Raw genomic sequence first — 18,058 nt, forward strand, 5'->3', positions numbered from 1 at the left:
TTTACTGAAGTAATTACTGTAGTATTTCTTTTTAGCTAGCCTAAGAGATGTAGTCAGAATGTTACGGTAGCAAGTGTGTGTTGCATTATTTTGGGGACTGGGGTTCTTCAATTTCCGTTCAAATAACTTGCTTTTACCTGTAATTGACAGAAGAAATGCAGGTGACACCCATGGTTTGCGTGAGCTGGTCTTTCTAGAAATGTGCCTTGTGTGAGAAAACCTGGTGATCCCGGCATTGTAAATATACACAATTTGATTTGCGATTGCATCAGGTTCTGGCTCATTTTCAATATCAACAAGATGGTCAACAAGGAATTGTTTAAATTCTTCCAGCCCGCTGTAATCAAATGTAATGGGTGTTCGAACATCAGGGGAGTGTGGGTGTGAGGCATAGTTCATGGAAGAAAAAATAGGGAAATGATCAGACAAATCATGAAGGAGAGTGCCTGTATGCATTACTTTTAATAAGTCAGTGCAAACTATGTTATCTAGAAGAGTACATGATGGATAGCAAGATCGAGTAGTCCTGGATATTGTAGGAAAGAAGCCATTGGAACACGTGTTAGTGAAAAATGCTTGCACATTAGGATTGATTTCAAAATATAAATATCGGTTGCCCTTCGTCAGACATTAAACCCTCTCGCTTCTGAGGTAGGCGGAAACGAACTTGCTCTGACAATTTTGAATCGCCTAACTTGAGATAATCCAGATATTTTTGACGTCATAGGAACGTCACACAAATACGGCCTCCTCATGGCCAAGATGTGGCAAAGGTCAAGTCAACTATGAGCATTCACGTATGCTTTTCTGAAGTAAGCATGTGCGCATCGCGGCATCAGCAGGCACCAGGTGGCTTTTGCCAGCTCCATGCGTTCAATGCGAGCCTCGATCACGAACTACGTTTTCGACCCGTCATACAAAAATTTGAGCAATTCATCTCGTTATGACGTACACGAGACTTGAAATAGAATAATCTCGGAATATCGCCGCAACCGAGAGTGCAAATGCAAATAGAATGCATTCCATCATGGAAAAATATGTAATAACACGAAGGCCAAAACACGCGACAGCACCACGAGAAAGAGCAATATTACGCGCACATAACGATCGTATATTTTTCACACGATAAATTAACGAGCCACCTTGTGGCGAGTGGAGGTACTACATGTGAGTTCAGCGTTCACCACTGTAGCAATTTTGGAACAGCCAGTATGGAAGCTACCCTGGCGTCATGCAATTTCTGTGACCTGGGCCCCGTTCGATCCGTCGTCAGGACTGTCAACTGGAGTGCGTGACGTCATGCGTGCTGAGGGTGCGTTAGGGGTGTGGGCTGACGAGAAAGTTTTTTGACTTCACTTTCCCTTCTTCTTGACCTTTAAATCGGACTGCAGACTAACTCTGACTTACCGCCGGCACACTACGTACAAAGTAGTGTTTCGAAGTGTAGTCTCTGCTCCAGCATTACCATCATCTATTCCAACCGGATGTTGTGTGCTTTTTCCCATTTCAAATTCATTTTAATTTCTGCCCTCTTATTTCAAGTGTTCATTTATAGCGCCATTAGCATACTGGTAAACGCAAGCACACACCACAGTTATCACTGTCACTCACTCATGGCTACTCTTGGCATTTCAATTCCTTCCCCATCTATCTCACGTCGCATTTCCCGCAGAGTTAGAGACGAGTGCCCCCATCCCACCTAACGTACTCGCCAACGCAAGGCGAGGCAAGAGCTGTCAAAGCACACTCCTGGCTCAGTCGGAGTGATTTTTATTCCGGCAGTGTTTCTCTCCGTGCTAACGGGCTGAAAAAACCCTGGGATCATCGTCAGCCGACGCGTGACGTAACGGGCCACGTGACTTTCTGGTCACGTGACGTGACGTAGGGCGAATACTGGGCCGTGACTGGTGCTGACAAACGTGCTGACGACAGACCGAACGCGGCCTTTATCAAACGATGACATATCACGAATAACATTTGCTAGGCTTTTTCGTCATATCTGATGCTTACTTCAATATGTTCAAATGTGGAACATTGTATTAAGGCATCATTACAGTTTTTAAGTTCGCATGAAAGTCCTCAATCCGTTCCAGTTCATGGCAATCATATCTACCCACTTTTAACGTCAAATGTTAAACGTAGCAAATTCAGGGACATGCATTTTTTAAAACGACGCTTGCTCCTTCATTGGTTTCAACTAATTTGTGTTGGCGGAATGACAGTACCTGTAATGTAGTACGTGTGCCACTATGCATATATATATATATATATATATATATATATATATATATATATATAACCCATTACGTTCATGCAGAGCTCCATTTGCAAATGATGCCTGGCGTTCACGAACGGCATGGTGCTTCAGGTGATGTCAGTCTGGCGACATCAGCGTGGGTGTCGAAACCCGTGCTCACCCAGTGTTTTCAAACTTGTTTTCCCCCACGCATTCGGCGAGAAGGCATTGATGAAGCTTTGAACCATCTAACACATCATTCGGCGCCTTGAGCTTCCTATTGTGCACCCGATCACCCGGCTACGATCCTCATCGTTGGGGCTTTACAGCACATTCACCTGCCTATCACTCACCCAGACAGCAAAGGAAGGAAATCAGGCTCCGTACCTCTGAATTTCTGTACGTGCAGTTAAACCCATACGCAGTCGGTACCAATCCGGCCACGATCAAGGACGCTAACACAGGTGCACGCAAGGGTGAAAAAGTGCCTTTCTGTTCCCGACGAAATTTGGAACCGTCTAGATTGTCACCTGGAGCCAAATATTTCAGAAACCGTTGCAAAATAACTCTGAATGCGATGCACCACAAAAACAAGGACGGGTGAAATGCAGTGCGGCATGATCATGAAACATTTTCGTTTTGAGAGTTTCGTTTGCGCTGAAGTATCATTTGCTGGCCATCGATCACTAAATAATGGTTGAGACTAAACTGATAAAACTATCAGATAAAGGCATTCTTAACCTAATTAGCCTAGCGGCGTATGGTTTATTATTGGGTTGAGCGGTCGTTCTTCCTAACCAGGGATGCAGCCCTCTAGTTTTGCTCATCATTTTTCTGCATAATTTTTTATTTCACCTAATTTTTAGGTTCAGCCCGCCAAAACTAGTGTTGAGAAACTACACCCATGCTCCCAATATACACCCCTGTTCCCCTACACTCCTGCTGAAAGGCCAGCGGGTCAAGTCCGGGAACAGAACTGTTTAAGTGCATTTCGGGGGCAGGCTCAGACATTTTTTCTTCCCGCACCTCCCGCCGCCCCCAGCCCTAAGCATTTTGCAACACTGCATCCCTGTACCCCTGCATTTACCGATAACATGGCTCAACAAGCACCTAAAAACAATATCACTTGGTTTCTTGACGTCATCCTGCAACCAGCTAGGAGCGTTGACGACCTTCACCGTCTTCGCATGATCATAACCGATGCAGAGCTCGCACTTCCTAAATGATCCGAATGATTTAGAGCAAAACCCATGCAATATTGGTATTAATTGATACAAACTACATTGTTGAACACCTTTTGCACCTACAGCACTCCTGTCATACTTAACGTGAAATAGTATGAAAATCAAAAGCGTTTTATAGCACGCTTGTCCATCAATAAGCACGCTAAGTGTGAGGTGTATAGGGCGGTGTGTGAGGCCCATACCAGCGATATCCGGCCTCTTACCTCAAAGCCGCTGTCCTTCTCAGCAGCAGGAAGCCTCGGAGGAACCCTTGACATGTGTCGCTCCAAAGCCCTCCGTTTGCCTTTTGAAGCTACAGCTCAGGTTTCCACAAACAGAATCCTCCTAGATCAGTAAAGCTTTTAACACTATTACTAGGGACCTCCTCTATGGTAGATCCTCAGAAAAGCCACACAGCGCCTTGAAAATATCGCGATTAGCTACGCTCTTCTAGTCAGCCAAATTATCATGACATGAACACATCCAACAGCAGTCCACAAACCTGCACTGAGCCCAATTTAATACCGCGTGGCGAGCATTTGACCCCATCTGTCTCAAAGGTGCACGACGCTTTTAAGCGTCGCGTATTAAACTGATCCCGCTCGTCGCAAGATACTATGACCGGTCACGATTCTTGCGACTAGTAATAAACCCAGCTAATTGACGTTTTGTGCTGTGAATTACGTGCCGTGAATCTCGGCTCAAAAATATTTGAGAAACTGATCTGAGGGGTATTTGAAAAGCAGTGTGTCCCCACGGACCTTTGACGTCAACATTGGCATAGTGTAGTTTGTAGTATATTTCTGTCACCTGCTATAGGTATCCTGACCAAAGGTTCTATGCCTGACAGCGTCTTATTGCTCAGCCTGCTCCAACAGCGAAACTCCAACGTTTCGGCATGTGTTCCACACGTACTCACATGCTCATGTGCTCACACACGTGCATGTGTTAGCGGGTGCAGCCCAACGCCACGCTTTGGGTATCGTCTAGTTTGGATGGTCTGCTGTAATACGGCCTAGCCTGTTGTAATTTGTTGTCATTGTCGCAGTTTTGTCACCAATTGGCTCGCGTAAGTGTCCATTTTTGTCACCGATCAAATCCAGTACACCCGAAGTTTCTCACCCCTGCGTGACCGCCTGAATAGGGAACATAGGTAGGTATTCCACCATGCTCCCCGATACAGTGGCGGCAGTCAGTGCTGCGGCTTGTCCTCTCTATTTGCTTCCATTGTTTCTGACGCGTGTCACTTCAAACTTCATTGCAGGTTCATGTCACACCAAATCTGGTGATGCAACTGGCACCACATTGGCCCAAAGTGACAATGCGATACCCATATTTGGCACTGACGAGCCTGCGTGTCAATGCCACCATTCAATGCCGCCCTTTTGGATGTCATGTGAGCTTCTTTGTACAACACGAGACAATCCAAGATATGCGGGTGAGTCATTCAGCGCAAAACATCGTCAGTCGTTACTTATATATATATATATATATATATATATATATATATATATATATATATATATATATATATATATACGCACGCACGCACACACGCCATCCCCCCCCCCCACACACACTTACGCACACACTTACGCACCTATATGCATATATACTAGACGCGGGCATGCTCGACTGCCAGACGTGGGCTGGTATGGCCGGGTGTTGTTCAAGTTATTCTTCCACTTAGTACATTCGCCCGAATTGGTAAAATAATTGATCGTATTTGACAGCAAACTAATTCTACTTCAACGCATCTAACAGTGGTACGATAACACAGCAGACTGACTTGATTCCTAACTAAGCCATTCAGGTCAAATGACAGTACAAGGGCGAAACAAGGGTGCCTCCGGCGCCCTTGTTTGCACAGTAGTGGCGAATAGTGACATTGTCCGGCTAACAAGCTCCTCTTTACGTACATAGGCTGGTTACACAGCTGTTATGCGGAAACATCTGATCCCAGTCGGGCACGACCGGGTTCCATGGGAGTTTTAGAAACTAGACAAATCGCAGTTTTCTTGACAAGCAGAAGGCGATCAATCAGTGGTGTTACATAGTCACTTGATGCTGAATGCATTCCAATAAGTTGGAGTTCGCACTGACTGACGCAAGACAGGGAGGCACTGACCACCAAGGCAGGGAGCGTAAGCTGTTAGTGAGTCGGAACAACCTTCAATTGCGTGCAGGCAAGTGGCGTGCAGGCAAGTTTAAAAGGCACCATCTCCCATTCGCTGCATGCTGTCTGGTTGACGCGCGGGCTCGTGTGCTTTCAGATCTCTGGATTCTGCTTTGCCGGTACTGTACCAGATCGATCACGCCGGGTTGAAGTTCACGTAGCCGATTATGCATCACCAGGAACGCTGAAGCGCGACCGACACAGCTGCGTCCTTCACAGTGTCGCTGCGTTACCTTGGTGTTGCAGGGTACAGCTCGCTTAGTGACGCAGCGTTACCTTAGTGTCGCAGCGTACAGCTCGCTTAGCGACGCAGCGTTACCTTAGTGTCGCAGGGTACGGCTCGCTTAGTGCCGCAGCGTTACCTTAGTGTCGCAGCGTACAGCTCCACGTGCTAAGCGATCGCTTCCAACACTCGGTTTCCACCCTTTGAATGCGTGGGCGACAGCGATGACAGAGCGCCGGGCTAGACACACAGCCGCTTCAGACCAGTCTGGGTCATCACAGTGAGAACACTTCGTGAGCCCGTGGCGGCAGCAAAACATGACGTTCGCCAGCACTCCCTACGTCACGAGTGGCACCATGGGAACACCTCGCGGCAACACCAAGTGAGAGGACGAAGCCAGACACGCTGGCTCGTCTGTCTCGACGCCGCGCCGCTCGTCAAGAACCGGACATGTGATGTATTCCTGCATGGCCGCCTTCGATCCGCAGGTGTTATCGTTGAATATCCGTGGCACTGGTCTGAACGGGAGCTTGTAATGGTTTTCCGCCGCGGCCGCTTCCGATTTAAAGATGTCGCCCATGGTCGTTTGTTGCCTGTTACGACGATATGGAGTTGTTTTTTGTGTCGATGCTGGTTACTTATTTGTTGAACTCTGCTACCTATTGAACTATACGTCATAGTCGTTGTTTGTGCTTCGTTTTAAGTTGTTGCCAAACATATGAATACACAAAACGTGTCAGTACATTCCCATGGCGACATTTAATGTTGTGCTCAGGCGGGCGTTCTGAAGGAATGTCATAACTGACTTCCGCCGGTCGCGGGCCGGGCATCTTTTGAGCCATCCAGAGTATGAGAGCGTCACTTCACGTTACGTTACGTTCGCATGGTAACGTCCGCCTGTACGCCCAGCTCATATTCAGCCTACGGGGCGGGAGCGCTGCGAAGAAGTCGCCTACCACAGCTATACTTTTCTGCTCAGTGAGGGGGAGGGCTCAACCCAACTTGATGTCTCCTTCCTCCCCCCCCCCCCCGCAACCCGATTTTGAGAAGAAAGTTGGGCACATCCGGAGAGAGGCCAATTGGTTGGCGTATTGCGGGGGTGCGTTGTCATTATTCACATCCCAGCTCGACCCCCCCCCCCCCCCCCACCCACTGATTTTACGAACATACGCCCCTGTCGTCTATTGTGGGTCAATAATGACCGGCATAAAAGGCACAGCTACGAGTATCCGCCGCTGGCCTTGTTTTTCGAAACAATCGCATGGAATTTAGGAACGAAGTCTGCGACTGAGAAGATACAATACAGCCTTGCTGTCAGTTGCTGTTTTATTTGCTTCTAATACTCACCTTAATAAATATTCACTTGCCTTCTTAGCGACAACTAAAGCGTGCAGTTTCATGGACAAGCAGTTAAATAGGGGACACATCAAGACTGTACGCGTATCCAAAAAAAGCCCAAAACATCCGGTTACAAATGCAGCCCCAGGCTATCGTACCCCACACTCAAGAGTTACTCAGTTCTAGTGACTTCACAATGGTGGTTAAGTGTGGGGTGAATAATACCAGGAAGACTCGCCGCCACGCAAGAAGACCATCACACTCCAGGTTCGAGTTTCATAATTCAAACACAAACTGAAATGAATTGAAACAAGCCCTGGAGGCCACAGTACCAAACCGTGCAACAGACCACCGCTCTTCTCTCAAAAGTATTCCAGTCGCATCTGGGTATCACTTCTCAAGCCTCCAGCCCCACACGAGAGCTGCCCGCACAACTTTGGGACCAAACGCCGGCAACGACACCGAAGGCAGAGCACATAAGCGGCGCTGTAAATGCGGTGCAGTAGGCCCAGCCGGCCGGCGCCGGCGCCGGCCGTCGCGCTTCAGGCGGCGGCGGCGCTACTTCTTGACGGCGGCGAGGCGAGCGGCGAGCGAGTCGAGTCCCTGCTTGATGGTGTCCAGCGAGGCGGCGCAGTCGGCCTGCACCTGACCGAGGCGCGCCTCGCCCTGGCTCAGGCCCGCCTCGATCTTCTGCTGCGCCGACTCCAGCTGGGTCAGCGAGCGCGAGAAGTTGAGCGCTGCGGCGGACAGAGGCCGGTGCGCCGGTGAGCGGGGGCGCGCGTGGGCACGCCAGTCCGGTCACCGCCGACAGACGGAGACAACGCACGGCAGCCGGACGACACAGGCAGGGCGGAGCCGAGGCCAGGCTGCGGACCGCGCCGGGTGAAGGCCCTCGATGGTGAGAGTGCGTCAGCCACTATCAGCAATAAGGCACGCTAGCCATCAGCTTGAAACGTAACGTGTTACTTGAGCCCCGGCGCCTCACCCCGAGATAATATGGCAGTTGCGGCGATTGAAATTATGGAAGCAGTCAACACATTAATGGCTTCAAATGTGTGCGAGCCCTAGCATGGCTCAATAGGAAATGGAGAACAGGCTGAAATACAGAAATATGACCGCTATGCCCCCATTTAGAGCTCAAAGTCATCTACAGAGCACAGAACCGCCCAAACCGAAAAAAATAAGTCAAACTATTCTTATAAATAGTCGGCGACCAAACCTTAACGTACAGGCTCATCATGGCCGATTACTGAAACGTGATGTGCCTTGCTGTGTAATGCGTGCTAGCTTAAGATCGTTTACATGTATGAGTGATGCCTGACGCGTGATGCGCGATACCTGTTTACTTGAATGCGTTTGCAGGTGCACGCATTTTTTTCACGCATTCTAATTCTTAATGAGACATGCACTGCATCATAGTAATGGCTGGCAACAGCTCCACGTTTAATCTCAGGAATGTTGGTGGCCTGTAAAAGCCGTGGTTCGCCGTTAAAAAAAAGAAGAAAAATCGAGTACGATCATCGGCAGGCAATTTTGAATCGACTTCTGCTATTTGTTTCGATAAAGCCATGTTGCCGAAATATCAACGCATCAATATCTCAATCCTCCGGGTTTTTCTACGGGGAATAAGGCCATTATTACTGGCTTACCTAGAACAGAGAACAACAAACTTATGGGCCAAGCCATTCCGTTACACAAGAGTCCACAAAAGTATGCATTCAGCACGCTACGCAACAAATGACGGCTGGACGCAAGACTACCATCTTTTTACACTTACCGTGCCAAGAATGACACATATGCATACATTTCATAACCAAATGCAACACTGCATTGCCTACAGCTGCGCGCGTCACCCAATAACTGTTCTGGTCATCAGCTGCGCGCGTCACCTAATAACTGTCCTGGTCATCGGCTACGTGCGTCACCCGGTAGCTGCTCTGATCATCGGCTGCGCGCGTCACCCAGTAACTGCCCTGGTCATCAGCTGCGCGCGTCACCCGGTAGCTGCTCTGATCATCAGATGCGCGTCACCCAGTAACTGCCCTGGTCATCAGCTGCGCGCGTCACCCAGTAACTGCTCTGGTCATCAGCTGCACGCGTCACTTAGTAACTGCCCTGGCCATCCCGAGCCGCACCGTGATCATGCAGCGTCTGCAGAGAGTTGAGACGCTCCAGGATGGCCGGCAGCTCGCCCTGGACGCCGGCCGTCTTCTGCATCAGGTCGTGTAGCTCCGTGATCTGACGGCGAGCACGAGCTTAGGCGGATTGCAGTACCACACGATACCTGCTGAGACACGCGGTCCGTACCACATCACTACATAAGGAAAGGCTGGAGAAACCAGAGAGTCGGCTTCCGCATACTTTACCATGGGAAGCATTGGCACCACGCGGTCCCCACCACATGACTAATGCACAAGGAAATTTTGAAGAGTCCAGGAAGGGGGTCGACTTCCGCTTACTTTATCATGAGAAGCATTGGCACCACACGGCCGAAGTCACGGTAACATCACATCATCGCGCCGGACACTAGGGCTGGGCACTGGGGCTGTGCGCTGGAGCTGGAGCTGGACACTGGGGTTGGGAGCTAGGGCTAGTAGCTAGGGCTAGGCACTGGGGCTAGGCACTGGGGCTGGGAGTTAGGGTTAGGCGCTGGGGCTGGGCGCTGGGGCTGGGCGCTGGGGCTGGGCGCTGGGGCTGGGCGCTGGGGCTGGGAACTAGGGCTAGGCCCCGGGGCTGGGCACTGGGGCTGGGCGCTGGGGCTGGGAGCTGGGGCTAGGCGCTGGGGCTGGGCGCTGGGACTGTGCGCTGGAGCTGGGCACTGGGGCTGGGATCTACGGCTAGGCGCTGGGGCTAGGCGCTGGGGCTGGGCGCTGGGGCTGAGCACTGGGGCTGGGCACTGGGGCTAGGAGCTAGGACTGGGCGCTGGGACTGGGCGCTAGGGTTGGGCTGGCGCGTCATCGAGCATGGAACAAGTTCTCTGGGCAAAAACTGCGTCCCGTCAATACAGGAAACGCACACCATCCGTAGATCGCCGTGCAGTGCTCCTAAAAAATTGCCGCTGCCCCAAAAGCCATAACAGCTAGGAACACGTATTTGGTGTCAAAACACGCACAATTGGTGCCCCATACGCTGTTGAAAATTTGGGCGCGACTGCACGGTATACCGGAGATGTGTTCTCGAAAAACCTTGAGGGGGGCGTCACCCTTCTCCCCTTTCAGTCAACACAACTGTCAAAAACAGCCGCAGTGAGACTTACTGACAACTCACAAGCCATGCAGAGGACATGTCGGTAATGTGGACGGAACCGTCAAGAAACTCAAGTATCGGTATCTAGCACCCACGATCTGCGCGGTACGCATTCCAGCTATCTTGAGCTCAACAAGAGGCGGCAGATCCAAAAACGGAGAAACCTGTGTAATCACGGCGACTGTAATCACAACAAAGAGAACAGAACCTGTCCGTTCGACGCGACGTGAAGATATAGCTAACGATTCGATAGTTCAGACATGCTTCCTGGCAAATAAGCAGCCGTGCAAAAAAGGACTACGATGACGTTTATCACACGGAGGAGCAAAAGACTGACGAAACCTGATCTCTCACAAATCTGATGCAACAGGCCGTCAGATGTGACCGAAAAACGTCAACAACGGAATGACATTATCAGGCATCTGATGGCATCTTAAGACGACCGCAGCTTGAGAACTGGAGGGTCGTGCCCAGTTTAAGTGCCACTACACGGAAGCGGATCTATCTCCGCCATTCTTTGCGTCATTTCGCCGTATTACCTGTTTACCCCACTCTCACCACACTTGTTAGGGAACAGACTATGATCATAATAGGCCTGTGGTGAATGTCCGGAGCATGTGAGTCACTCCCAGGTGCTGACCACGCCAAGTGATGATATCGTATGCTGCTATTTCACTTCTATTTGGCGGTACCGAACGCCGCAGCACCACACCGCGTCCCGAGATCCTTTCTGTCTTTCCCTCACAAGGATGCAATGCTGCAAGGATACTTCTGAATAATTTCGAGTAGGTCTATATGCCAAGGGACATGCATCTGCATCGAATCGGACAGCCTCCTGAGCTAATTTTGCACATGAACATCACAAAGTCCTGCTAGATGGCAGGCAAACTGATTCATGATCGGTATTTTTCGGCTGCGCTAGATTTGCAAATATTTTTAACGCACTTCTTCGTCGCTATCTTTATCTTTCAGCCCAATCAAACAAAGGTATCACCGCGGTAACTTGTCCAGAGAAAAACGCACCCGCCTGGCACGCCCTGCAAGGCGGGTGATTCATGATACAGCCAGCTGGGAGCGGCCACTCAAGATCAAGATCATATCGTGTGAGCCTCACACTCCCCTGGCGCCCGGCTGAGAGCGTATCCACGTGGCACTGCACCGGCCTGATACAGCTGGGAACCAGGACATCTCCCTCTGACATCATGCCAATGCTCGGAAGCCTCGCCACCGGGTGAAGGGCAGCGCGGGGGGGGGGAGATAAAATTGTGCTGTTCTGTGCTGTTCATTTCCCTTTGAGCAACGGCCTGGTCACAGCACCTCACTCCGCAAGAACTGGATAGCCTTATCCTCCGTCTTCCTTCGCACCCCAGTACGGAGCCCATGTCACCGCCGGTCGCCGCCGTCACCACGACGCGGCGACTCACAGTGGACAGTTTGTCGGCGTCGACGCCGGCGGCGCGCTGCTCGGCCAGCTGGTTCATGCGCTGGTGGAGCGCCTGAAGGCGCGCCTCGGCCGCCTCCAGCGTGGCCGGGTCCAGCAGGGCCACCTTCGAGCTGAGAGTGGCCACGGCCGACAGCAGCGAGCGCTGCCGCGTCTCGGCCGACAGCCGGCTCTGCAACGACGGGTGGTGGGGTCCGGTACAGACGTACCCGCACGACCACACGGGGAGACTGAGGCGGCGGAGCAGACGGCGCGATCTAAGCACGCAGGAGTATGACACAGACACTGTGTTTTCACAATATTACTGCATACTTATAAGACCATCGTCACGCGTACAAAGCAAAGATCACAACAATAGAAAACTAGACGTCCAACAACGTCCCAAATATATAGCGGCTTAATATCATGTGTCTGCGCTGAAGAACCAATGTTGTGAACCTCAATACCTGTGCAGTCCCCAGAAATATTAACACATACAAACTAGCTAGGTCTGTGCTGATGAAGCGATCGGCATCATAATAAAATACCTGGAATTGCAACGTTTATTTAACTATTTCGTGACTTTTCCAGTTCTAAATCAATTCAATAATATCACGTTGAGATCAAAGAAAGCACCTTTACATCAGACTATGTATTTCAGAGGATATCTAGCATATCTATAGAGCGCATAGATATAGCATATCTATAGAGCATATACAGGTCATCTTCTACTGCCGATGGCCCGACCCAGCGTCCGCGGACCGCCCGCAACTGACCATTTTCTCTGGCGTGGCGCCCACGGCCCGCTCCATGCGCTCGAGCCGCTTCTCCAGCTCGCCGAGCGCCGACGCCTGCTGAGCGCGCACCTTCTCCGGGCGCACGTGCAGCTCGTAGGTGGCCCCCTCGCCGCCGGCCGGGGCGGCCGACTTGGCGGCTGGCGCGGCCCCGCTTGCTAGCTGGGACAGCTGCAGCTCCAGCTTACTGAGGGGGGGGAGCTAAGACTGATACGCCAGGCTGCAGCACGACACAGGTGGAGAGCATGATAGGCGATACGTGCATGAAAAGCAAGCATGAAACACGATTTCAGAGCTGCAATGAGCAGACCATCGCACTTATAATACGATACCATTATACGATCATACGGCAACAAATGCAAAACCGTTACAGCCACGAGGCCCATCACGATGAACACGACACGCACGCCGGCCCCCGCTCCCGGGAGCGCCCGACGGGAGCGTCTCGCTCTGCTGACCTGCGCAGCGCGCCCTGCGGGTCGCCCAGGGCGTTGAGCACCTGAGCGCCGAGGAGCTGCTCGAGGTTGACCTCGGCCAGGTGCCGGTGCAGCCGCTCCACCTCGGCGCCGATCTGGGCCGACGAGCGATCCGCCTCCGACGAGTCCGGCTGCAGGCCCGACTGCACGCCTTTGGGGCAGGGGAGGGGGAGGGAGGTCAACGGCGGCGGCGAAAGGCCAGGGCGACGCCGGACGGCGAGAGAGCGCGGCGCCGTGATGCACGTTTCCAGTAGTACCGGAGGCGCTGGACGATAACAGGCCACGCATATCAAGTACAGAAGTAAGCGGCGCATCACCTCACCGTTCCAATAAAACGTTGTCAACGATGGGCGGCAAGTTAACACGCACGCCTGATAGCAATTATCGCCGATGAAGTGCTGGGCGCATTTTCAGCGCTACTTCTGTACGTGTGTGACGTCTGCGCGGCAGCCACCAGTGCACACACGTGGTCGCACTATACTGCAGCAAACCGTACCGATCCTGGCAGCTGTCGAACCTACGCCCACTCACTAGCGATCTCCTCGTCCAGCTGCTGCACCTCCAGCTTCAGCCGCTGGTACTTCTGCACGACGGTCTCTGGCTCGCCCTCGCCGGCCAGCTCCCACTGGCCGGTGCGTGCCGCGTAGCCCGTCTGCCGCGCGTGCAGGGCACAGGCTCAGGCCGGCGGGCTCGGCAGCCCACATGCGCCACGGCGACATGACTCCGAAGGTGACTACGCTACACACGCATCAGCTCCAGGAGAATGACTGAGCCGCGCACGTAACAAAGTCAAGGTTCGCCTCTGAACAGCACTTGGCTTCAGAAAATATATACTGCCCTTGTCATTGGGCTTTTCGTCGAGCTGCCCCACGCCCTACATCCTGGCGGGAAGAGCGGCCACCGCGGGAAATGAAACCCACACCTCTGGTTTCAGACACGCAGCCTAACCACTTCTCTATCGGTACCCAACGAAATATATAATGGCAACGATATCTCATCACAGCTACCGGGATTACAATACGACCGAGCGTTCATACACGTGGGATCACCGTTGGAAAACAGCACCACCGGTTGGATAAAAATGACTGGCAAACGAGCCTGCCCGTGCTCACGTTCAGTCCTCTTCGGAGGCGATCTGAGAAGTCCGCCTTCTGGCCATCCAGGCTCTTGTCTTTGAACTTGTTGAAGGCCTCCGTGGCGGATACATGCAGCTTTTCCACGTTCTCGCTTTCGTCCTGTAAAAAATCGCATGACGTGTTAGTTTAATCCACTGCGGATGTACGCAGGCTTTTGTATCTCATTATATAAGTTACCCCCAAACGGTCATTCAACTTATCGCAGTCCCTCAGTCCCTGTCGACAAAATCAGCTTACATGAAGGACAAAACAATCCCCAAAGCTCCATCTGTCGACTTAACCCTAACTCCTGTCGGGCACTCAAACCAAAAGATAGCCCGGCGCCCAAATAAGCACGTATGAAGAAAAAACACTTCCTGGAGCATAATATGTCGACTTTCCCACCAGTTTTAGCGAACACTCGATCCAGAAAGCTCTCCAAGTACCGTGTTCACTGAAATCTTGCCGCAAGTCGTGTTAAGGATATGCGATAAAATGATGTCGTCACGCTTACACGAAACTCGCAGATGTATTTGACCACCACGAATCAGCTGAAATCACGAACAAATGTTCTGACCACGCTGAACATCAGCCACCCACAGGGCTGAGGAATGTGAACGGATAGCGCAAGACTAGCTGCCACAAACATCTTGTAGGACGTACGTCATAATCGGCATCCTGGTCGGCCTCCGGTCGCTCATCCGTCTCAAACGTATCTGGCTCGTCATCAGGAGCCTGCAGTGGTAGAATGCGACAGTGAGCGGCGTGGTGGCAAAGTCTTCGGATTAGCATCGCAATGTCCCGGGCTTCCCTATGTGGTTATAAGTGACTTGTGACACGCTGACAGCATGGGCCATCTCGGGCCTGCCGGGCCATTTTGGGCCCGGGGTTTGCCTCACAAGCGTTGAATTTATAAGGGCATTTTTGGCATTATTCCCGTGATGAGTCACCCCCTACACCGCCTGAAGCCACGGGGACCATTTCTGAATCCGACTAACATTGCACGGCGAGGTAAAAGTGGTATATTAAAGACACCTATGCATCACAAACCAAGATACGCCTTCGCATCGTCAAAACAAACCAAAAAGTCAGAACATGCCATCAAGAGCGGTGGGGCGTCATGACGTCTACTGAGTGTCAACACCTGATGGATGCTTTAGATGTCGAGATGCGTCACTGATTGATGCCGCATATATGCAACGTCATAGTCGAGACCATCCCCATAACTCAATGGGTTAGAGCGTCCCCACGCCCACTCCCCGCTCCATCCGTGGCAGGATGGGTGGATTTGAGTTACTTCGGTGCTCCTGATTTCCTCCTCACCGGATGGGTCCGCTGCCGCTGACAGCAGTCGCCCAAGGCCGCTTAAAGTCAGAGGGCGGGGCGGACCACACTGAGCATTGTGATACACTCAAATCTTGTCGAAAAGCTACGCTGTTCAGCTGGAATCTCACAATCGAACCATGGAATCATGTGGTCATGTGGAGTTACACAAGAAGCATTGCTTATAGTGAGCACTCATTGCAGAAATCCAACAAAAAGGTCAAACTGAGTTTATAACATACAAAAAAGCATTAATTTAAAGACTGGCAACAAATAAGACATCTCTTATCACTTCACTGTCCAATCAATTTCAGCTTTGTCAAGCACATGAGAACCAATGCACTTACCAGACCTGGAAGGTTTGCATACTTTGGGTCAGCCATTACGTAATTCCACAAGTGTCTGTCACTTGCACAACAGCCTGCAAAAAAGCAAGTTATTAGATCTAAGGAAGTGTTCCACATCTGCAAGGGTTTTGAGCTAACATAGCCATTTTGAAGGCAATTCAGTGCAGTGTACAACCCTGCCCTTCTTGAGACCTAAAACCCACTTGTTTCTGAGCTGCAAGCCCGCGAACGTGCGCGGCCTATTTCGTGCAGTCTATTTCACGGTCATTAAGGCATGAGCAACACCATAGCAGGGTCCTTCAAACCCTGCCACCCCATAGAGCGGGCGGCGTTTGAGGCCGAGAAACACATTGTCGTCCAGCCGTTCGGATCCGACGGCCGTCAGTGCTATTCCCAAATATCCTAGACATGGATTGGCTGTCAAACTACACTGAGCAAGCTGTTAAAGCTTTGATCACGAATCACGTTTTGTGCTACATAAGATAAGAAGTTGGATGTAGTTTATTCTCTTGCTAGTTATTACAGAAATAGGACTTAGAATCAAGCAATTCAAGAATAAACAAGAAACAGTAGGAATAGCCTTATCCCTCATATAAAAACAAAGAGAATAAAGATATAGATGTTTTCCTATTTTGAGAGCACGCTTTCATCAAAACAAACAGCGCAAGTAAATTCTGCTATTTGAATGCATCTTTATTCAATTTCCCCATAACATTGAGGAACATATTTAATTAATACAGAAATTGTGTTGTCTAGAGCAGTCTTTCCACTTAAAAGTGTACCAATAGTTGTAAGTGGTCTTATCTCCTCATATGTGATGCTTGCTTAACACCATCAAATGTGGAACATTCCCTTTAAGCCATATAGCATGCACTATTGCACCCCTGCATCCTTGGATATCAAAGTGGAAGGAAGGTTGGATGGGTTCCATGCATATCTTAGTTTGTGAGTCACATAGGACAGGCCTCAGGGGCCGGAAAAAAAATTAAAGGGGGTTAACCCATTTGCTTGAGGATGGCTCTTCCATTTCAGAGCAAAAAATTTACTGTAAAAATGTTGAGCAAAAAGGCAAAAAGTCACCAGATTTAATGGTTGAATTAGAAAAGCCACTGAAAAGACCTGAGCCTAAAATGCAACAGGAATTAATAAAGTCAACAAGGATAACACAAAATGGAATAGTCAGAGGATGAAAAGTCCAAAGAGGCAAAGTTAATGAAAAGTCCAAAGAGGCAAAGTTAGACAGTTTCCTGTTAAGTTGAGAGGGGCCTGGAGCCCCCCAGCACCTTTGAGAAGAAAGTGTGTTGAATCCTGGCAGAATTCCATTTCCGGGCGCTTTGAAGGCAGGTTGCCCTTTTTCCCGCCTATACCAACCCCTCTCACCTACACATTATATCACTAAATGAAAATTATGTTACATCACACTGAAGTATCTGCCACCCTGTACTACTAAAATGCATTTATCTTGCAACCTTTAAAGATCCAAAACATGGCAAACGTGACAGCATGGCACCCACCACCACTACCTCAAATAACATGCAATTAGAGTGTCAGTCCCAGTATGTAAGATGTATGATGTGTAAGATGTATTATTTAAGGTACATGCAAGAAATGTGCGATGGGTATCTACCCAAAAGTTGAGCCCCGTCCAGTTGATCACAGACAAGCAAATGGGCGCGGCACACCTCAACCACCCGTGGTCCACAATTAACGCACCTCACCATCAGGTCATGTGCAAAGAGTAAAAAAGCTTCAAGAAAGCGCTCTCTGTTGTACTCTGGACAAAAATAGCCAGATATAACTTTCAATTCTTAGAAATGCAGGACTTACCCTGCCCTCACACCCAAGAATGCAGCGTACAAGGTGCTGTATTTGGCGGAACTCAATACTTCATTTTCTGGCTTTGACCAAAGGTCCAAATGACGTCACTAGAATGATCACCTCTTAGCGTTTTTGGTTTCTACCTTTTTGGGGGGGGGGGCGAGCGTCCTAGGTTTAGCGCTAGGGGGGTAGTTTAGTCCTATAGCGTTTATGAGCGTATGAGCGTTTAGTCCTATAGGGGGGTAGGGGCGAGCGAACCCACGAACTTTATCCATCCTATTTCCGAAATTTATTTCTTCACAAATTTTATCTATTTTACTCTG

General features: G+C 50.3%; 1 protein-coding gene across 1 annotated transcript; it reads right to left on the bottom strand.

Moving 5' to 3' along the window:
- Positions 1 to 6,731: 6,731 nt before the first annotated feature.
- On the bottom strand, positions 6,732 to 17,791 carry LOC119110065 (dynactin subunit 2-A). The gene is made up of 11 exons (XM_037233807.1): positions 17,745 to 17,791; positions 15,918 to 15,991; positions 14,911 to 14,982; positions 14,245 to 14,367; positions 13,664 to 13,784; positions 13,115 to 13,283; positions 12,639 to 12,843; positions 11,867 to 12,055; positions 9,332 to 9,434; positions 7,782 to 7,933; positions 6,732 to 6,779 (listed from the first exon to the last, which is right to left on the bottom strand). The coding sequence occupies exons 2-11, from the start codon at positions 15,951 to 15,953 to the stop codon at positions 6,732 to 6,734; spliced, it is 1,218 nt and encodes a 405-aa protein (XP_037089702.1). The 5' UTR covers positions 15,954 to 15,991; positions 17,745 to 17,791.
- Between the last annotated feature and the right edge of the window lie 267 nt (positions 17,792 to 18,058).

The sequence above is a fragment of the Pollicipes pollicipes genome, unplaced genomic scaffold (genome assembly GCF_011947565.3).
Source record: "Pollicipes pollicipes isolate AB1234 unplaced genomic scaffold, Ppol_2.1 Scaffold_7231;HRSCAF=8579_pilon_pilon_pilon, whole genome shotgun sequence".
NCBI classification, from domain to species: Eukaryota; Metazoa; Arthropoda; class Thecostraca; order Pollicipedomorpha; family Pollicipedidae; genus Pollicipes; species Pollicipes pollicipes.

Bases quoted from the DNA above. Each gene is read 5' to 3' on its own strand.
- LOC119110065 (XM_037233807.1), bottom strand. From the start codon at position 15,953: ATGGCTGACCCAAAGTATGCAAACCTTCCAGGTCTG. The intron at 12,844-13,114 runs GTCAGCAGAGCG...CCCCCCCCTCAG, and splicing joins CCGCAGGGCGCGCTGCGCAG to TAAGCTGGAGCTGCAGCTGT. The intron at 9,435-11,866 runs GTGAGTCGCCGC...GCTCGCCGTCAG, and splicing joins ACGCCGACAAACTGTCCACT to ATCACGGAGCTACACGACCT.